This window comes from Rhopilema esculentum, chromosome 10 (genome assembly GCF_057945365.1).
Source record: "Rhopilema esculentum isolate cy_ngs chromosome 10, ASM5794536v1, whole genome shotgun sequence".
Classification (NCBI taxonomy): domain Eukaryota; kingdom Metazoa; phylum Cnidaria; class Scyphozoa; order Rhizostomeae; family Rhizostomatidae; genus Rhopilema; species Rhopilema esculentum.
In genome coordinates, this window is record NC_142824.1 from 14486023 (window position 1) to 14505218 (window position 19196).

A 19196-nucleotide genomic window follows, 5' to 3' on the forward strand; every position below is an offset into this window, starting at 1 on the left:
CCTTCTTGATTGTTTGTCAAAAATACACTGTGATTACCTTGCCATGTCTTTTTTAGGCGAGATCTAATGAATATTATTTATAGTCCGTGAAGATTCAGAATAATAATATGGCAGCATCGACATTTCATGCAGCTTGAGTTTTAAACTTTCAACAAGCTTTGCTGCCTTCATACAGTGAGCGCAATCAAAGTCTTGGCGCAATCAAATGATTTCTTGTTTCTTTGCAAATCTTTAAAGCAAATGGTTAAAGGACAGTTAGTATATTTGAGATTTGTCTTCCAATGTTTTTTCCGTGATTTTTTATCGTTTCTGCAACTGGATGGAATATAACAGCGAGCTGCAGTCGAGGCTGAATACTGTATACTGTTCTGTTTACAAGCACGTACTTCGGTCGACGAGGCACGTGCCTACAAGCACGTTAAATTGGAGCCTACAAGCATGAAAAGGCATTATTATTTTTGGCAATTTGAACGCTGCTATAGAAAGAGCCTTCAAAAGGTTGTGCAGTGTAATGTGTTATGACGTCAATGGTGGACATGCCACTAAGCATTTGTTTGGGCATTTGTTTCAGCAGGTTGTTCTTAAAGTGTTTAGCATCAATGGCTTTTAAAGATTGAACACAAATTTTCACCCCATTGTAAACGCTTTCAATGGAATTGTATATACCGTCTGTTGGTTATTCTCTATTGGCATTTGTTTATTTGAATATTATCTTTCATTATCAGTTTTTTCTTCATGGCAGCAACCAAACATGGTATAGTGCAATTTAGGAATCGGGGAATCAGAGAATCAGGGAAAATTTTACGTGAGTGACATGCCAACTAGTCAAATGGAACTTTTTGTAAAACGTAAGCAAGGAACAACTTATTACATTTACCAAACTATTGCACTGAGGCAGAGACTAAGGATACATGGAAATATGAATCTTGTGCATACATGGTAATATGATTCTTTATAGCAGAAACGAAGCACAAACCAATCTCCCTTCGCTACTTGCGCGGCAATCATTCCACCGAAATCTTGTGCAGCTTTCGTGGAAATCCAATTCTCTTTGCGTTTGAAGGGCTATTGCAGTTTCGCACCTCTCAGCGTGTAGTTCCATACATAAGGATAGGGTTTGGGTAAGGATCAGTTTCCAAGAGGTGCGAATCTGCATTAGCCCATTTGTAGACATATTAGAACACTTGAGATTTAGCATCTCAAGGAGCTACAATTTTCCTACCTTCCAATTTGTTTGTTACCATTAATAAATAAAATTTATGAGGAGCTCGTATACCTTTGTCTAATTAAATTTTTCGAAAAATAAGACATTGTATCCTTATCAATTTGGTTTTCAAAAGAAAAAGTCAACATCGTTGTCTACTTTTTATGTTTGTGCGAAGATAATTGATACAATAGAAGCTAAACAATTTCTTGTTGTATATTCATTGATTTTACGAAAGCTTTTGACACAGTTGACCATACAGTACTATTACGTAAACTCGAATAATATGTTATTAGAAGTTTTTCTTAGAGTGATTCAAATTCTACATAAATGAGAGATTCCAAAGAATTTTTGTAGGTGGTGATCTCGCTAACGACTTGGATGTTAAGTATGGTGTGCCTCAAGGAAGTGTTTAGGGCTCCCTGCTCTTCTTGCAATATAAAAATTTTAATCTGTTTGAAGAAGATACCGGTTTGCTGTATTCACATTAAAACTTAAACACCTTAGAAGAAATATCATGTACTGAATTAAATAACATTGCCGAGTGGCTTGCTGCTAATGAGTAACCCTAAACACAAGTAAATATCATTTCTTGAATATAAAGCCACAAAAAAAGAAGGCGCGTAAAGCCATTAATGCCGCTATAAATGCAGAAGTGACGGCTAGGGGGTCAGGGGCTTTGGCCCACCAACTTATTATTTAGCCTCCCCCCCGTCGGCAGCCAATCTATTTTGGCTTTCCCAATACCGTCGGCACTTGATGGACTTCATCCAGTCAAGAGAAGGTCGGCATCACATCTAACATCGACAATAAAGTTTCCGTGGCTGGCTTATGACTCTTCTGTTTCAACATCTTTACAGTGTATCGGAGTGATATCATGTCGCCCCAGTGAGCAGTTCCTCGCAACGCATCTGAATACGATCGCTTAGTTCACTACACATTGTAAAAGACTACATGAAGAGCAAAATGAGTGACTCTCGATTAATGCTTGAAATTAGGAGGGGGAAAGTCTCATAAAGTAATGATTCCGTTTTAATAATCAAATTAAGCGAACGTACCAAAAATGTGCTTTCAAAAATTTAAAGGCATACCTAAAACGTTTTAGACGATTACAATAAAATGAGTTTAAAAATTATTCGGCAATGTATTTCAAGCTAATCTAAAGAGCGTGGTCCCTCCTCCTTTTTTGCCCAGGGCCCTTGATGGCAGGTAAAACCTCTTGGTGGCCCTGCTTGTAATACAGGCAAAACGAGCAAAGATACTTGATCTGGATCAGGTTCTCAACAGGTTTAGAAAAGTGTACCCTAACAGCAGAATTATTTGGTAATGAATTCTGTTGTTAAGGGATTCCCTTTTCTATTAGAGACATTAAATCATTGCCAATAAAACATTCGATCGAGAGCACATTTACTTGCGTTAAAATTTTAAAATATGTCTCCCTGAACGAACATATCGATCAATTCTAAAATTCCATCTTTCCAAAGAATACATTTTTTTACTTATAAATTGTGAATTAGATATTAAAGAATTATTAAACAATACCATCATTTTTATAAAACCTTATAACTTTGTCCAACCTTGATTTTCTTACCAAATTTTCGTTTTGAGCCTTAATGTTCTTAATGTATTGTTATTTCTTTTGAAATCTGATATCTCGGTTACGCAATATTCTGTCATTACAAGTGCAAAACAGGCAACTGCTGAGAAATGAGACACAACTTGAACGCGAGCTGAGGCTTATAATATTCTCAAAAAATTGGATATTTCTGTGCCTGAATATTCTTATAAGCAATTAGCCTGGGTCTGGAACACAATCTAATAAACAATATTCTTATAAGAAAAAGAATGTAGGCTATATTGAAAGATAAAGTTTCTTACAATGAGAAAAACTGCAGAAATACCGTTCTTGTTTCTTTGCGAGGCAAATTGCCTAAATGCATGCATTCTCGTTTTTATCTTTCTGTCGGCAGTTTGAGTTTTAGGCATTTTAGTTGGCAGTTACGTTCGATATAAACGTCGACACTTAGAATCTTAGTCTGATACTCTGGACCATTTGACAAAAAAGCTGAACCACGCGGTGAGATCAATTCTTTTCAAAAATAGTACAGATCATAGTACACCTCCTTTCAAGTCATTAGGCCTCCTACATTTTGATGATACATATAAAACTAAATGTGCTAAATTTATATTTGAAGTTTCAAAAGACAACGTTGATAGCTACATTTGTGAATTCTTTCGTCTAATATTAGAACCAGACAGGCTACTAGCAGTGACTTTTTCCAGCCTCAAATAAGAACAACCTACAAATATTTGTGCATAAAAAATTCTGATATAAAATTTTGGAATAACATACCAAGTAACATAAAAAGTATTTCTTCCAAAAAGCCTTTTCACATCTTTTTAAATAACTGTTACTTCAAAAATACACCTAAAACCCAAAATGATCTACAACCCCTTTTTTCCCCTTTATTTTTATATAATCGATTAAGTTTATTATTTTTTGCTTATTGTTATGTTTTATCTTTGTCACAAAAATAGTTTCTTAATTTTTAGCATTAATTGAATGTATATTAATTTATCTTGATCTCATACACGTCACTGGGGGTCTACTCTTAAGTGCCTAATTGCCACCCCCCTCCCCGCTAATTAATTTTTGAAAATTTTTCCAACCCCTTATTAGGACCCCCCATCAATCGATTTTTGCACTTTTATGCTAATTACTGTACTGAAATAAGCGTAACATAAGCTAAGTATTGTCGATGATAAATAATAGCTATATGATAGTTAAATAAGCCTACTGATTTTAAGTGTATTTTGAGTATTCAGTATATTTAACTTCATAATTTAGACCCCCCTGTTAATTGGAACCCCCCGCCAATTAATTTTGAACATAAAATCCGACACCCCCTCCGTTTATTTTGACCCCCCGGCAATTAGGCATCTAAGAGAATATGGCTCGAAAGCTCATTCGGAGCTCTTTCAGTATGGCAATCAGCAATATTCTGTTTAACTTATGAACTATTCTTCTTCTTGTTTTAATGATTGTCGAATGTAGCTTTTGATTATCAAATTATATATTATTTATATAATTAGTTGATTATTGTTGAAAATATACATTAATTGAACTAAAGTGAACTTTGAGAAGACTAAAATAATGATTGTCCGAAAGAAAAATAGGAAGTAGAGTATGTGTGTGTGTGGAATAACAGTGGTAACAATATCAAAATATGTAATTTCTAGGAATACCGATTCTGGAGTTCTGAATTGAGGATGGTTATGCCGAATATCTAATCTCTGCATATGATATTGACAATCATGATGTTGTGAAAACCATTTTATATAAAGCAAGAAAGTATTTTGGCTCAAAAGTCATGGAAAACTTAAAACCCACATTATCAGTGAGAGAAGGTTATGTACCTAAGCATGATATATGTTCTTTTGTTTGCCGTTTTTATTACTTAGTTAAACATTTATAAACCGTAGTAGTGTTTTGTTTGCAAGATTTTCCATCATGGCCTAGATATTTATCAAATAACAAGCAACGAACACAAATCAGTTCCAACTTCTGTGGTTCTGCGTTCCGCAATTTACTGCTAGCATCACAAACACAACAAAACAACAATAAATAGGATCACATAGACATAGCCTAGACATTCTAACTTGCACACCGAGAGGTTGCTGTTGCGGCAATAAGTGTTCTGTGAGAAGCTATCGTGGTAAATATTACCAAAAAGACAGTATTTGAACTTTGATCTATTTGGTGGAGTAGTAAGGAACGACCGTTCAAGATGTATGGCCGATACGTAGTTGCTTTTTTCCTGCTCGTTTGCATCGGATGTTTCACAGGTAATTTGTTTTTCAGCGTTAAACCGGTCTACGCCCTTTTGCAATTAATCATATCACTTCTTCTTAAATTATATCCGGTTTTTAATATTTTTGGAAACTTTTAAAAGATTTCAACAGTTATTATCTTGTTGATTCTGAATATTCACATTTTTTGAAAGTAAATTTCGAAGTTTGCTCTTTGAATAAACATAACTTTGCCAAATATTAGCAAAATTCGCATTTGATAATCAAGCAGAAGGCTAAAAAAAAGACAGGTTTGTTTGAATGCATTGCACAATTTTTATAAAAATGAGTAGGTTTTTCTAAGTTTTCACGTGTTCAAATTCCAAAAAATTAACACAGAATGAGCGACGGCGGTCCTGGTTGTCGAGCAGGGCGGAAGGTAGTGCATCTGGGCAGGTAGCATATTCTGCTTGATATGCTGTCAGCAGGAGAGTGGTGAAAATTTCCCAAAGGGGGGGGGGGGGGTGATTGGAACAAATTAAAATGACCTTCTAGTTCACTACTGACAACTTACCCTGGATACCAGAGCCTCATAAATTGTGGCATAAAGCGCAGAGAGGGGCGGATTTGAGCAAAGCAACAATGATTGGAGGGGGGGGGGGGGCGGGATGTTAGACACTAATTTTAGTGCCATACCCATCAGGTCATTGGTAAATGATGAAAACGTCAATTTTTATAGCTTGGTTTTTAACTTTAAGGTAAAGACGATAAGAAGCAGTGGCGTAGCCAGGGTTTGGATTTTGGTGGGGCGAAGAGGAGAAAAATTTGCTGACCAGACCAGACCCCTAAGAATATGCAAAAACATTCATTTTGTAAATGCGTTTGGAAAAGCTATGACATTTTTTTGTGGCAGTTTCCCTTAATACAACGTCAGGTGTAGCGCTTTGTGGCTGACCATATTCTACAGCTGTCTATTTCCTTCACAATTCCACTAACATTTATATCTTGAATTGTGTAAAGGCGAGGAAGCACTAAGGGTAAAAATTAATTTTCCAAAGTTGTAATCAAATATCGAAAAATGATAAACAGTATTCAAACGTTTTAAACTAAGTCTGTTCTCCTCGGAGCAAAGTCCGCAACAAGCATCTCAAAATCCAAATTTTTTAGGATTGTACTGCTGACGCCTTTTCAGAATGTTTCCTCCCCCCCCCCCACCCGCTACGCTACTGATAAGAAAATAAACAAAATCTTCGGCTTATTTTGTTTCTACTGACTACCAACAAATGAGTTTTAGTGAAGGGAACAAAATTTACCGAAGGACACAGAAATTTTGGGGGGTGGTGTCGCACCACTAACTCTCTGCCGCTAAATCCGTCCCTGATTGTAGATCTTGCTCAAAAAAATATTTATGTGACTATTATAAAAGCATTATAAAACTCAGGGGGGGGGGCTTATTAATTTAAGAGGGCTTTAAAGAAAGGGGCTTGTTAGTGAGGGAGGCTAATTAGTAATTCAAAGTAATAAAGGTAAGGATATTCTTGTGCTTTTTCAGAAGCTAGCCCCCCCTCGCTTTTTATTGAAGCTGCTCTTTAAGATTCTTGCGAATCCGATTAGAAAACTTTGTCTGTACTGTACGTTATCTAGATCGTCTGAAGCTGATTTCCGTGTGAAGCCATTCGGATATACTGGCATTAACTTATGTCTTGATTGCTGATAATGCCATCAATGGTTATTAATTGAGTCATTGATCAGCATGTAAGCGATATTATAATACCATGTTTCTATGCTCCAATGAGCATCACAATTAGAACACAATTAAAACAGACAAGCAACAAAAGGCTGTAACATTTCTTCAGCAATTCAACAACATAACTTCCATTAATGTCTCCCGTCGAAATATTACTTCCAAATGCCAGGAAAGCAGGATTGCATTCCCTCTCTTTCTTCATGGAATGTCGCTGAAGGGAATCTACCCATAATAATGTACGTGTTGACTCCGCCCCAATCAAGTTCCACTTTTTTTTAACAGATTTACCGAAAACACAGCGCAGCCATCTCAAGCACTGGTCCTCAATCAAGTTTTTACATCGTTACTGAAGGTCTCTTCTCATTACTTTAACTACAGGCAGTGCTGTGACACGATTTTTACTGGACGATTAAAGCTGATTCATAGTTATGTTTGTTGGCTTTATAGAATGTCCATCAGCATGATTTTTGCAAAAATAAAAATCCCACTCCGATGCAGTAATATTTTAGCCAAGCGACGGTTCAATTTTTTCCCTAGAAGTTTTTGTTTAGCATCGAAATAATATTTCAATTTGTTAAGCACCAAGCACTAACCCATTGAAAAAATTTAAAGACACATTTCTCGGGGTGGCAAACAGCTGGAATTCTTATGTTTGGCAAACACCCCATGCCACCTCTTCACTAAACCCATGTACGATCTATCCTAATGGCATAGTTAGAAAGGAAAATTTATTAACACTTGGTGCCCCCCCCCCCCCTTCCTAAAGGTTGGTGTTCTCCTAGCCAATTTCGAGCCACCACGCTACTTTAGTGAGCTATTTAGTCTTCTGTTAACAGGCGCTTGAAACTGTTTGAAAGAATTCCAAGACAAAATTACTCACGGTATAATGTTTGGATTCCGTTAGCAAAGACTTTCACCTTGCCTTGATGTTTGTTGAAATTTTTTACCCTTTATTTTCTTGCTCAGTTAACTTGCTAATCTAGGATTGATACTTGCTAGACATGAATCATTTGAAAAGACTGGCATGTTTTATTCTAGAATGCAGAAGTGGCTGGAAGACATCAAAGAATGGCTATTTTGTCTACAAGGCAACCAGGGATGCTAGCCTGTCTGAGACATTAAAGGTCAACGGTACATTTTCTGTCAAGCAATACAGCCGAAACCACAATGTTCTCCTTGCAGTAGAAGATTCAAATGGAAATTTGTCCTTTCAAGTCTCTTTTGATAACGGTAATAAGCTACACTATCCAATCTTCAGATTTTCTTTGCATTAACTACTGCAGTACTGGAGATATGAGGAAAAAACTAAAAAGGCAGTACGTCGCGCGGTTCATTAGTTTATCGAAAGAAAAAAACAAAATTTCGATTTCAGAGAGTTTCTTCTTTAGAGCTTTACGGTAAGTGACATGGGCATGCCAATGTCTGTACCAAAGTTCTGGGAAGCTATGCACTAACATTTTTCTCTTGAGGGATTGCAGAGGATCGTTTAAATATAACACTTTTTTGATGAGAAGTTTAGCTCCTTATTTGCAACAAGAATTACTCTGAGAGCAATCCATGTGCAATTAGAATCACCTAATTCAAAAGTTTCAGACTAAACAATTTATGCTAACTTAGACAAGTGGATGTAATGCAATATTAGACATTCTTGTCCGTATTGTACTGTAGGCTGTGGCGAAGCCATAGGTCCTGCTGGTCCTGCTGGTCCTGCTGGTCCTGCTGGTCCTGCTGGTCCTGCTGGTCCTGCTGGTCCTGCTGGTCCTGCTGGTCCTGCTGGTCCTGCTGGTCCTGCTGGTCCTGCTGGTCCTGCTGGTCCTGCTGGTCCTGCTGGTCCTGCTGGTCCTGCTGGTCCTGCTGGTCCTGCTGGTCCTGCTGGTCCTGCTGGTCCTGCTGGTCCTGCTGGTCCTGCTGGTCCTGCTGACCAGGGCCAAAAATGTTTAAGGCTAAGATTTCCTAAAAACAATACAAATATTTATTTTATGCAAAAAGAAAGTTCGAATTTCTCTTACACAGTCCCAAGCTTCGCCATCTGATACAGACCTCGTCCTGCCCTTGCTATGGCAACCCTTTATTTTGGTCCTGCTCATGAATATAATACCCTATGTTTGGTCCTGCTTTACAATGAGATTTTGTAAATTTGATCCTCCTTCACAATAGACTAGAACAAAGAGCAGTCCCGTCCAATCTGGAGGGCAGGACCTCGTCGAAATAATCATGATGACATGTCATAGGGAGTAGTTATTTGAGGGCTCACCCTACGTAGGCCAAAGTGCAGGACTGCAAGGATTGCCCTGTGCACTCCACTTATCTAGAGATCAGTGGTGCACTCCCATTCTATGATTGAACTGAGAGTACCACACATCCATACCAAGGAACAGTAATTGAAGAATGTCAAAACAAATGTTTTCATCAAGAGCTTTCTTTTATCTTCGTTAAAATAACGCGCTATTCTTGCAAGTGCATTTACCTTTTTTTCTGCTTCTCTACACATACTTTTGATATGGTCATCAAATTTTAATTTGTTGTTTATTGTTACGCTCAGCAATTTCACTTTGTCTTCCTCTTTTTCTATTTGCCTGTTTGCATACACGCTACATTTTTCAACATTGTTTGGATTGCTGAAATTAGCATAAGTTTGCATTTGCCCCCTCGATCTGCATAGCATTGTTTATAAACCATTGGTTTGTGATATTGATTTCATGTTCTAGTTTAGCTGATATTTCCTCCTTATCAGTACCTTCAATCCATATCTCAGTATCATTAGCATAGTTGCATAGTTTGCTTTGAACTAGGTTGAATTAATAAGTCAATAATGGAAATGTTGAAAAGAAGGGGACCAAGGACAGAGCCTTGGGGACCACCCGTTTTTATTTATTTCCATTTGCTAAAATTAGTATTAATTTTTGCCTGTTGAAATTACCCTTGTAGGTATAGTCTTGGACTGGTCAATAGTCTTGGACTGTTTGGGTCAATTGCATTTTTTTAATTTAATTGTTTACTTGTCTAATGGCTTGGCTTATGAAGACAGTATGAATGCTTTTAGATAGGATTCTCCATCAGAAAATTTTTGGATTGAATCTCGTTCGCTTCCGAGGTTTCATTTCCTTTGTTTTCTATCAAGGAGATTTATAAGATGCAGAACACTGCAGAATATGTTAACTTGCCCGCACAGACTGTCCTCTTGTTGTTCATTAAATGTATTTTAATTTGTAATTCATTAAAAGTGTATACATTTGCCAGATTTTTGAGATCAAAATGGTCCTATAAGATTATTTCAACATCCACAAGCATATGATGTGCATGTGATAGCGTCAGTTATGTGAGGCAGTAGCGAAGCAGAGGCTCATAGAGTAAGTCTTATTACACCCCTGGCCCCTTTTTACAGTCAAATTTAGTTATCACCAATTTGCGCTGTAAAGGTTTAATATATTTGTGTTAAAAAATTTGGTCCCTTGAACTTGGGTAAGAATAAATCAAACTGCTTGTTTTTCATAAGGGATTTTTTCTCAAAAGATAGACTATATTTCGTAACATCAGTTTAAATTTGCTTTGAGGAAAAATTCATCTACAAAAAGAATTTTTGTTCATAGGCGTTACCTATCAACTGCGGAGTGGCCCTGTCCATACAGCAGGACTAACAATTTTTGGCTAGCTTCGCCACTGACTGTAGGCATGTCGAGTTAAGATACTAAAGGTGATTATCGTGTTTCTTTAAATGGGTGCCCACCCTTGAATTAAATTAAAGACCGTGTAGATGAGGAAATATTGTGGTGGTTAAGTATAATTCTGTTCCTAGAATGATCGATATTAGGCCTGGAAATGTGTCGTTTGAAATTTGAACATTTTAGTTATTTTTTTTTTATTCAAAGAATAATCACATTCTAGGATGGTCGAAAATCACAACAAAAGACAATTCTGGCAGAATTGTTCATTCGAAGAAGCAGATGCAAACAACAAACTTTGGGTTTCCATTTTTCTTCGAAGTAATTTTCACTCAAAAGAACGAATCTTCAAGATATTTGAAAAAGGCTATACAGGTACGGGTTTTGCACAGTGAGCAAATGACGCAAACATGGGAATCATACGAAGGTGCAAAATGGAATTTAGAAAATGCCACACTTTACATTGGTGGATACAAGCCCACAGGTGTTGATTCTGGTGATTTCTTCGAAGGCTGCATTTCTGGTGTGATGTTCCAAGGCATTGACATTATCGGCAAATATTTCCAACAATATCCAAGCAACACAAATCCAGTGAGAGGCAGTGGCGTCGTTGGTGCATTCAGTAATGTGTCTCAAACTTGCGACGACAAGAACTCAAGTTCTCTAGGTAAGCTATTCCTTGAATTATGTAAAACTTTTTGTTGAAATTCACAATAAAACAAAATTGCTCAAAAGGTATTAAAAAGCAAGCAAGATTCCGAGAAAAGAGAAATACAACGGTGACTTGCTTTTCAAAATATGTTGTTCTTACATTCTATTTACATATATTTGAAACCCTTATGTGTTGCAGTGTATTTCATACTCCAAGTTTTTTTTAATATAGTTTTTATTAGATTTTATTAGCCCTGTGCCCTCAATTCTATATACCATAAATCTAGACCTGTATTCATTGACCTAGTTTAAGAGGTAAGCAAAAATATGCTCTCTTGGTGCTGGTCCGACTCATATATGAGCCATCTGAACTTCAGTTTTTGTAAGTCCTAGCTGTTGGTTTGGCGAAACCACTAAACAAAGCCTATTGTGTGTATAAGATATGTACAAAACAAACTGTTTTTAAGAGATTTCTAGTTAAAGCATCTTTGCGACTTTTTAAAAGCCCGTTATCAGCTCTAAACACTCAGGTTTGTAGCAACTTCCTTTATCTTAAATACCTAATTTCTGGATAAAAATCAACTGTGATAAGAGTTTCCTTTGAAACTCGTTAATTTCTTCTTTTATTCGATTTTCTTTCAATAGGCTGTATAAAAACTCGCAACAAATTTCTAAGATGGTGAACCCATTATTGATCTGTTTCTTTTGTGTCGTCGTTGCAAGATACAGCAAAGCTATTACAGTATCTTCAAAGAGACTTTTGTTTACCAATCCTTAAAACTTTTTTGATTGCCCATAAAATATTTCAGGTATAATGTACTTTACTTTTGACCCTTGTAAACAATTTTTCTCAGTAGTCGAGGCCAGGGATCATGTGTGATCCCGCGGGCGTTTTTTTTGAAGATAACATGCCACCTATCTAGAAATGTTCAGGGGAGCCTAAGGAACATAAAAATGTTGTCGGCAATGTTGCAACTCGCATCGACAATATTTATGGGGGGGGGGGGGGGGGGGAGACTGGAGTAAGGACTGGTTTTTTGGTTTTTTTCAGCATGGAAAGGAGGCTGAGAAAGAAAACATCTAATAACATTCGCTTAATTCATCATAAATACATAAAAACTACACAAAATATGTATTGCAACGATAGTAAGTTCCTTACCATTTCACACATTTACTGGCCACGTGACTATCAATATATGGAAACGAGGCTCTGAAAAACTATCGCCTTATTTGGTTGCCTAATATTAGTGTTCTGGGAGCCGAGTATTTTCTGATATTATTTGCATCTCAAGCATATGTAGATGCTGCCAAAATTTACCCGTCAGCTGCATCAAACTCTTAAAGAAGCAGCTTTAAAAATTGCTAAATCTAAAACAGGGCTTTAAAATGTTAAAAGAAGTACGCATGAGTCTTGGAGACTCGACAGTCTCTTTGAGCAATGTCACCAAGAACCGCATCGCAAAGCAGTGCTTAGGTTTTGGTGGACTGTATGCGATCCCACAGAGTTGCAATAGAAGTGTGAAGTAGAGAGAGCCAGTGACACCTCAAACAGTCGTCTGTAGACCGGTTTCGCCCCATATCAGGGCTCACCAGTACAGTTAGACTGAATGAGGACTCAATGCTGACCTTGAGCAAGCAATTAGGCTGTCAGTGGCAATGCATGTTGGAGGTAGTAAAGTGTGAAAAGAAGTACGCATAAGTCTAAGAGACTCGATAATCACCAAGAACTTTAAAATTTGAATCTTAGTTTTTAAAAAATGTGTGACTGTTTTGAAAATACAATAATTCCCTTCCTTTTTGTCGATTTCATACGTAACTTTTATGAATAAAGCTGATGGTAAAAGCAGTAGTATATTTATTGGTCAGCGGTTTTCTTGGGGCTACTGTTGGTCAGCATTCAGCATTTTGTAAATTACAGTCCATGCAGTGATGCATGTCTCACTATGGCCGATATCTCAAAACTAGTTTTTGATTTATGTATCATATGCCAAAGAAAAAGACAACGAATCTCTTGTCAGCGATCCCGTGAGCAATTCATTTGCAAAAGTTTGAATTTCATTGAAGAGTGGGCGAAGTATGGAACGGTGAAGCACTGCGAGGCCTGGTCAAAACTTCGCCAAATCTCCCCAAATGAGTTGAAAGAAAAGACGTCTTTATGGCATTGATATGGTTCACACGGGGATGCTGACGAGATCACAGCAAAAATACGAGTGAGAATTGGCTGGTGCAAATGAGTCTAGACGTAAGTCTTTAGATATAGGAGGAAGTTCCAAATTAACTCCACCTCAAACATCCCCACTGAATAAGTATGCTTGCTTCTTTTGTGATGGCCATGCAAGGTATAGGGAGACTTTATTTAATGTTAGGACATTTTCTGCTGGAGAATCGTTTCACAGAGCTGTGGCTATTGCAGGCAACGAGAAACTTCAAGTTAAACTAAATACCGCCATTTCCGCCAACGATGCCCATGCAATCGATGTGAAATATCATTAAAACTCTTGGCTAACCCTGTCCTGCACCAATGTCCTGCGAAAGCCAGTGTCTTCTACTGAGAGCACCCATAATTTCGTCAATGAGATTGCAGCTAAAATCGAATTTCTGGCATTTAGCGAACTTATCTTGAAGAATGGAAAGATTGTTCCTATCTCTGACTTTTAATCTGGATATGAATTCGTTCGCGAAGAAAAAACGTGGCCACTACTCCATTGCAAAGAAAAGCATTAAAGCAACTTCTCAAGAATGAGCTATAGGGTGTAGAATTTAATCGTCCATAACGTGTTAACGAGGCTGACTTGTTAAGTATAATGAACATTCCCCAACCGTCCTTTACAGTTTCTTCAGGTGGGTGATCCAGGGCCTCAAAGACATACTTTGCACGGAGAAAAAGATAAGTGAAGTGACCCAGCGCGCAATGAGTCGGAGTCAAAACATTGTTTCTTTAAGCTTTTCCAATCGTCAAATACAGAACAAAAAATTTCAAAGCAATGCGCATGACAAATGAAATGCCAACAAACTGCTAATCAATTTGCTGCACAGTTTTGGGATGTCTGTCGACTATGATCGCATCATGAGGGTAGAAGCACAAATAGAATCAAGTGTGCTTCAGCAGATGGAGCAGAGTGGCGGCGTCTATTTACCACACGACACTGTAATGGGGCGACACGTCTTCTTTGCTATTGATAACGAGGATTTCAGTGAGGAAAACCTCGATGGCAAGCGCACTTATAATGGCACTGCTTTGGCTGTATACCAGAAGGTGGAAGCTCAAGATAAGGTCTCTAGTGTAACTATTGACTTCACGCTTTAAGACCGCTTGGTTAAAGCTCTACCGAAATATATCACAGGTGTTATGGAATGCCTAGTGCCCTCTTTAAAGCCCATTGGATCAATTAACAGAGAGTTTGATCTGCTTGTAGGCTTGACATTGCATGGCTTCTCGGTCGTGAATTTACAAGAGTCCAGGAGGAAGACACCCAAGGGACTGAAGCTGATGCAGTCCTTTAACTGATCAAATGTGGATGTGCTAAAGAAAAATGTGCCACCAACAGATGTCAGTGCCGAAAGGTGGGTCTTTCCTGTACAGATCTCTGTAAATGCATGGACAGAGAGGACGATGAAGACAAAGGCCACAATCGTGGGCGGAAGGAAGACGAATCAGATGAGTCAGACGAGGAGGACGAAGAGGAAGATGTTGATGATGATGATGATTGAGCTCATTTGGGTAAAGCAGATTAGAAATCATGTTATTCTTTTGAGTTGAATTTAGAGTCATCTATGCGTAAAGTGTAACAGATTCTCGTTTCCATGCAACCATAATCACATGGCATCATCATCACGAATACCTTTGTATTTCTAGTAGGAATGCCCCGGTAGAAAAACATACATATTCTGAGTCAGTTTTGAGGTTCTCCAGTGCAAATGGCGTGCCACTAGTTGATGGCCTTTCAGCCTCGTTACCATGTAAAGGTGGTCATGTGACCTCCAACAAAAAGTAGACGTCTTACAAACGCTAAATTACAAAAAAATTAGGCAAAAAAGTATACGAACGACTTAACATGTTATTCTTGAATAACAACAAAAAGAGGCAAATAAAGCGATAGTTTTTCAGAGCCTCGCTCCATGTATGGATAGTCACGTGACCTGTAAATGTGTGAAAATGGTAAGGTACTTACTATTCTTAAAATACATACTTTGTGAAATTTTCATGTATTTATGGTGAATTAAGCGGATGTTGCTAGATGTTTTCCTTTCCAGCCTCCTTTCCCTGCTGAAAAATACCAATCCTTACTCTACTTCCCATAAAAGCCATCGGTGCGAGTTGCAACATTACTGACAACATTTTTTATGTTCCTTAGGGTCCCTTGAACAATTCTAGATAGGTGGCATGTTATCTTCAACAATCGCCCATCGGACGTTTATTTGCAACATATGCTCCCGGTCACGATGACAGTTGTTCTGCTTTTTTTATTTGAATTTTATTTTATTTTGCTTTGTCGTTTCCTTGCTTTTAGACCTATAGGCAGCTCTTCGGAGATCTAAACATACCGTTTTACAATGTATAAAAAGCATTAGGGATTCTCGCATGCCCTAGCTTTGCAACTTTCTTTTCTTTGATATAAGTCACTTTGAATCCTGGGTAATGAGAGGTTAGATTAGAAGAAAGCCTGACTTGAAATGGATGTCATCAAAATAAAGAAAGATGGCGGATGATATTTGACCAAAAATCACTTCTTTAACAATGCTAACAGGATGCTGGGGAATGTGACATTCGGTGGAGTTGCAGTGCCCTATATTCTTGAGTTAAGCAAGTTAAAACACGTGGATTTCCATTTTGTGAACCTCAGGCTATAATGCAATGCCACATTGCTCTTAGCGTATTTTATCTGCCGGTCCCGTATAAAACGTTCTACTTTAATAACTTTAATAGCTGGATTATACTTTAATTCTGTCATAAGCATAAATCAAATTTGCACCTTTTTGCAAACAAATTTTGAAAGAAAACGGAAGAAAGCAAAACAAAAGTTTGTACACGTGCATTTCTGACAGTGTTGCATTTTTAACCTATTATTGCTGTCCATTATCTTTGGTGTAGGAAAGACTCCTTGCTGGAAAACTGACGACAAATGTGGTCTCTCCTACAAACTGACGCCTGTGAAGTCAAATAATGTGATTTTAAATTTCACAATGAAGTTCTCGACGAAAATATTTAGCCAGAAGAATAATGTGCTATTTGCTATTGAAGATGCTGATGGAAAGTTTGCATTGCAACTTTCGGCCTATACAGGTAAGGTGACGTCTGTTATTTGTTATTATTCGTCTATAATATTTTATATCGTAATTTGCTATCACTATTATTCTTCTAAAATTATTAATTTGCTTGGAAACGGTTATGGATAATGTTGGATGATTTTGACAGAAGAGTTCTAATTTGCCATTATAGGTATTATATGTGGCAATGAACAATTAATAAATCCCAAACAAACGAACTTTCATAAACAAAGTTTAATGCGATATTATGAAATATGTTTATTCCTTTGGCCAAATTGTTCATTTTTGTTCAGTGATGTTCAGTGATGTTTTATCATCGTCCAAAATTTGCAGTTTGAAATACCTAGTTTTGTTTGCTCTGGATTGTTGCTGAAGATGGGTTTCGGTTCCATAGGCTTATAAAGTCAAACAATCCAGCTAACCTTAGTTATTGTTAGTTTTGATTTGTTTTTATAGGATGTATGAAGTCTAGCTGGAGCTTTTGAGAAACAATAGAATTCTTAATGTCTGCCATAAATCGAGGGTTTGAGATCCCTAGATATATGTTTAATGGAGGCTTTCAAAGAAATGGAAGAAGACATTAAATTTTCATTTTACAAGAAATGCCAAGTCCAAATCTGTTTCAACAATCGAGATTATTGATCTAAAGTTTTTTTTACAGCTTCAAATGTCATTGTCACCTTTTTTAAGATTTGTAACTGGAATTTAGAATTAGACGTCTTGTAAGAGTGCATCATATTCAATACTTCTATTCATTTTAAGCAAATACTCTTGTCCACAGAATGTACTTGATATCCACTAAAAAGTCTCCTTATAAAACCAACCTTATAGGTTTTTGCCCATGTTAATTTCTACTGCCTGCATCACTAACCTGCGTCCTACGTTCCATTGCATTTTGCTGGCCTTTATACGCCATTTACTTCTACAATCATAACTTAATGTGAATGAGACTAATGGATAATAATTTTATATATCTAGAATCTCTGAAAGCAAGATATTTGAATACTGCCGGAGGATATTTGAATACAACCAAACCAAGTGATGCTAATCTTGTGGCAGTAGCCTCGCCCTTACTTATTTTTATGCTTGCAGTTTCTCTCTTTGGAATGTAACTGCTTGACTTCATAATATTTAAATAAGTTAGATGCAAGAAAAGTAATGCTTTTGCTTTTTATTAAAAAGAAGCTGATACCCAGAAACATACACACACTATGCTTATTCATTCAAGGTTCTTGGATTCATTGCATTTCAAAGGAAAGGGGCCATAGGACAGAAGCGTTTGGCTTTTCTTTATTAACAATGCATTCTACTTGAAATGCGAGGGGCATTTTCTTCTGTCCCTTTTTGCAGCCGATGTATCTTTCATTGCTTTGATAAACTCAAAGGAGACTGGCACAACATCACATAAAGTGTACTCCCAGGTCTTTTCAAAAATAGATATCTCACATTTTTACGAACTGCAAAAAACTCTTGAGAAATCTAGCTTTTTGGGTTATATCATGGAAACGCGAGTTTGAATGCAATTATCGGTCTAATAACTTTTGCTGGCTTGTAGGAAGACATAACTAAAGTTGAATAAATCTTATCTAAACTTGATCGGCATTTTTTCTTGGAATGGCAAGCAAGTAATTTACGTATCAATGAAATCGAGGAAGTGATATAATTTGCAATAAAAAATTACTTGAAAATAAATCTTTATTTAGAGATGCTATATTTAAATGGGCATGTCTAATTGAAATCTTTTTTCCTTTGGTTTCCAATGTCTATTGACTGCCGCTGCCTGATTATATTTAATGTTTTGATGATCTGTTATTTTGCTTGTGCCAATATGCTAAATACATACTGTTAATAAAAAAGAGAAATTATTACCAGTCTTTCTTCTGTGTGTCTTCCTAAAATGTAACGTTACATTACAATTTGTTGTTAAACGTTCCGTTATACAGACCATGTCATCTGTTTCTTTTGATGCGAAATGCGTTGTGCCGATGTTAGGTAAGGGTTGTATACCTATTACGTAAACAACTGCACCCCAAAAACCTAACTAACACCTAACAGATGCGAGGATGGATCAATTGTTAGAGGCGGTGACCAAATGGCTCGTGGTTTGAGTCCCTGGCATGACCAAACTTTCACCCAGAGTGGGGTGAGATGCCAGCTCTCTGTAATTCCAGGCATATGAATCACAATGGGTGATCACATTGAGAGAAAGGACCAGGATACTGCTCGTTAAGCATAAGCTTCTTAGTGTCCTAAAAACTACCTTCAGATGCTAGGTAGAAAAGAATACAAAAATACAAATAAAAAATTACACAGCGGGTGTCTATTTTATATTCTTTTATCACTGGACGTTACTTTGCTTGGTGTTCAGATCGATAAGATCTGCAAAAGGCAGCTAAATCAGGGGCGGATGCAGAAAAAAATCTGACTTTCGCAAAGTTTCGACCACGCCTATACGACCACGCCCAAAAAAATCACTCAAATTTTACTATAGTCTCAGAATCGAAGTTTTCCTTCTACAAGTGAGATTTAATTGAGATATTTGAGAAATCAGTCACTTAAAGATGTATTTTTCCTCATATTAAGTTTTAGGATTAGGAAACTAACAACACTAAATATTAAGAATAACAACCAGGTCTGGATTTCGTTGACAATTTGGCATTTTACTCATTGAGTGAACAAGAAAAGAGATCTCTTGAAAATTTTTGAGAAACACTCATCAAGCTTTTGTTGTGTTGGCATGTTTTGTTTCCTAAATGGCTTTTGTGGTGGAAAAACAACAGCAAAGATTTGAAATGTCCTCTTAATGATGATTTAATGGCAAGTCTAGGCACAGAATCACAAATTGTCAAGAACAAAGAGGATGAGCTAAAATAAG

At 37.1% G+C, this 19196-nt stretch overlaps 1 protein-coding gene across 5 annotated transcripts; it reads left to right on the top strand.

Annotated features, from left to right (window-relative positions):
- Nucleotides 1-4834: 4834 nt before the first annotated feature.
- LOC135690636 (uncharacterized) lies at nucleotides 4835-18188 on the top strand. Of its 5 annotated transcripts, none has more exons than XM_065208244.2 (5): nucleotides 4835-5050; nucleotides 7779-7970; nucleotides 10626-11069; nucleotides 16146-16337; nucleotides 17300-18188. In XM_065208244.2, the coding sequence occupies exons 1-5, from the start codon at nucleotides 4993-4995 to the stop codon at nucleotides 17431-17433; spliced, it is 1020 nt and encodes a 339-aa protein (XP_065064316.2). In that variant the 5' UTR covers nucleotides 4835-4992; the 3' UTR covers nucleotides 17434-18188. The 5 variants fall into 5 exon arrangements, with proteins under 5 accessions (XP_065064316.2, XP_088966725.1, XP_088966724.1 ...); XM_089110599.1 differs by having other exon boundaries at nucleotides 17550-18186; XM_089110600.1 differs by lacking the exon at nucleotides 17300-18188 and adding an exon at nucleotides 16778-17259 and having other exon boundaries at nucleotides 4836-5050.
- Nucleotides 18189-19196: the final 1008 nt, after the last annotated feature.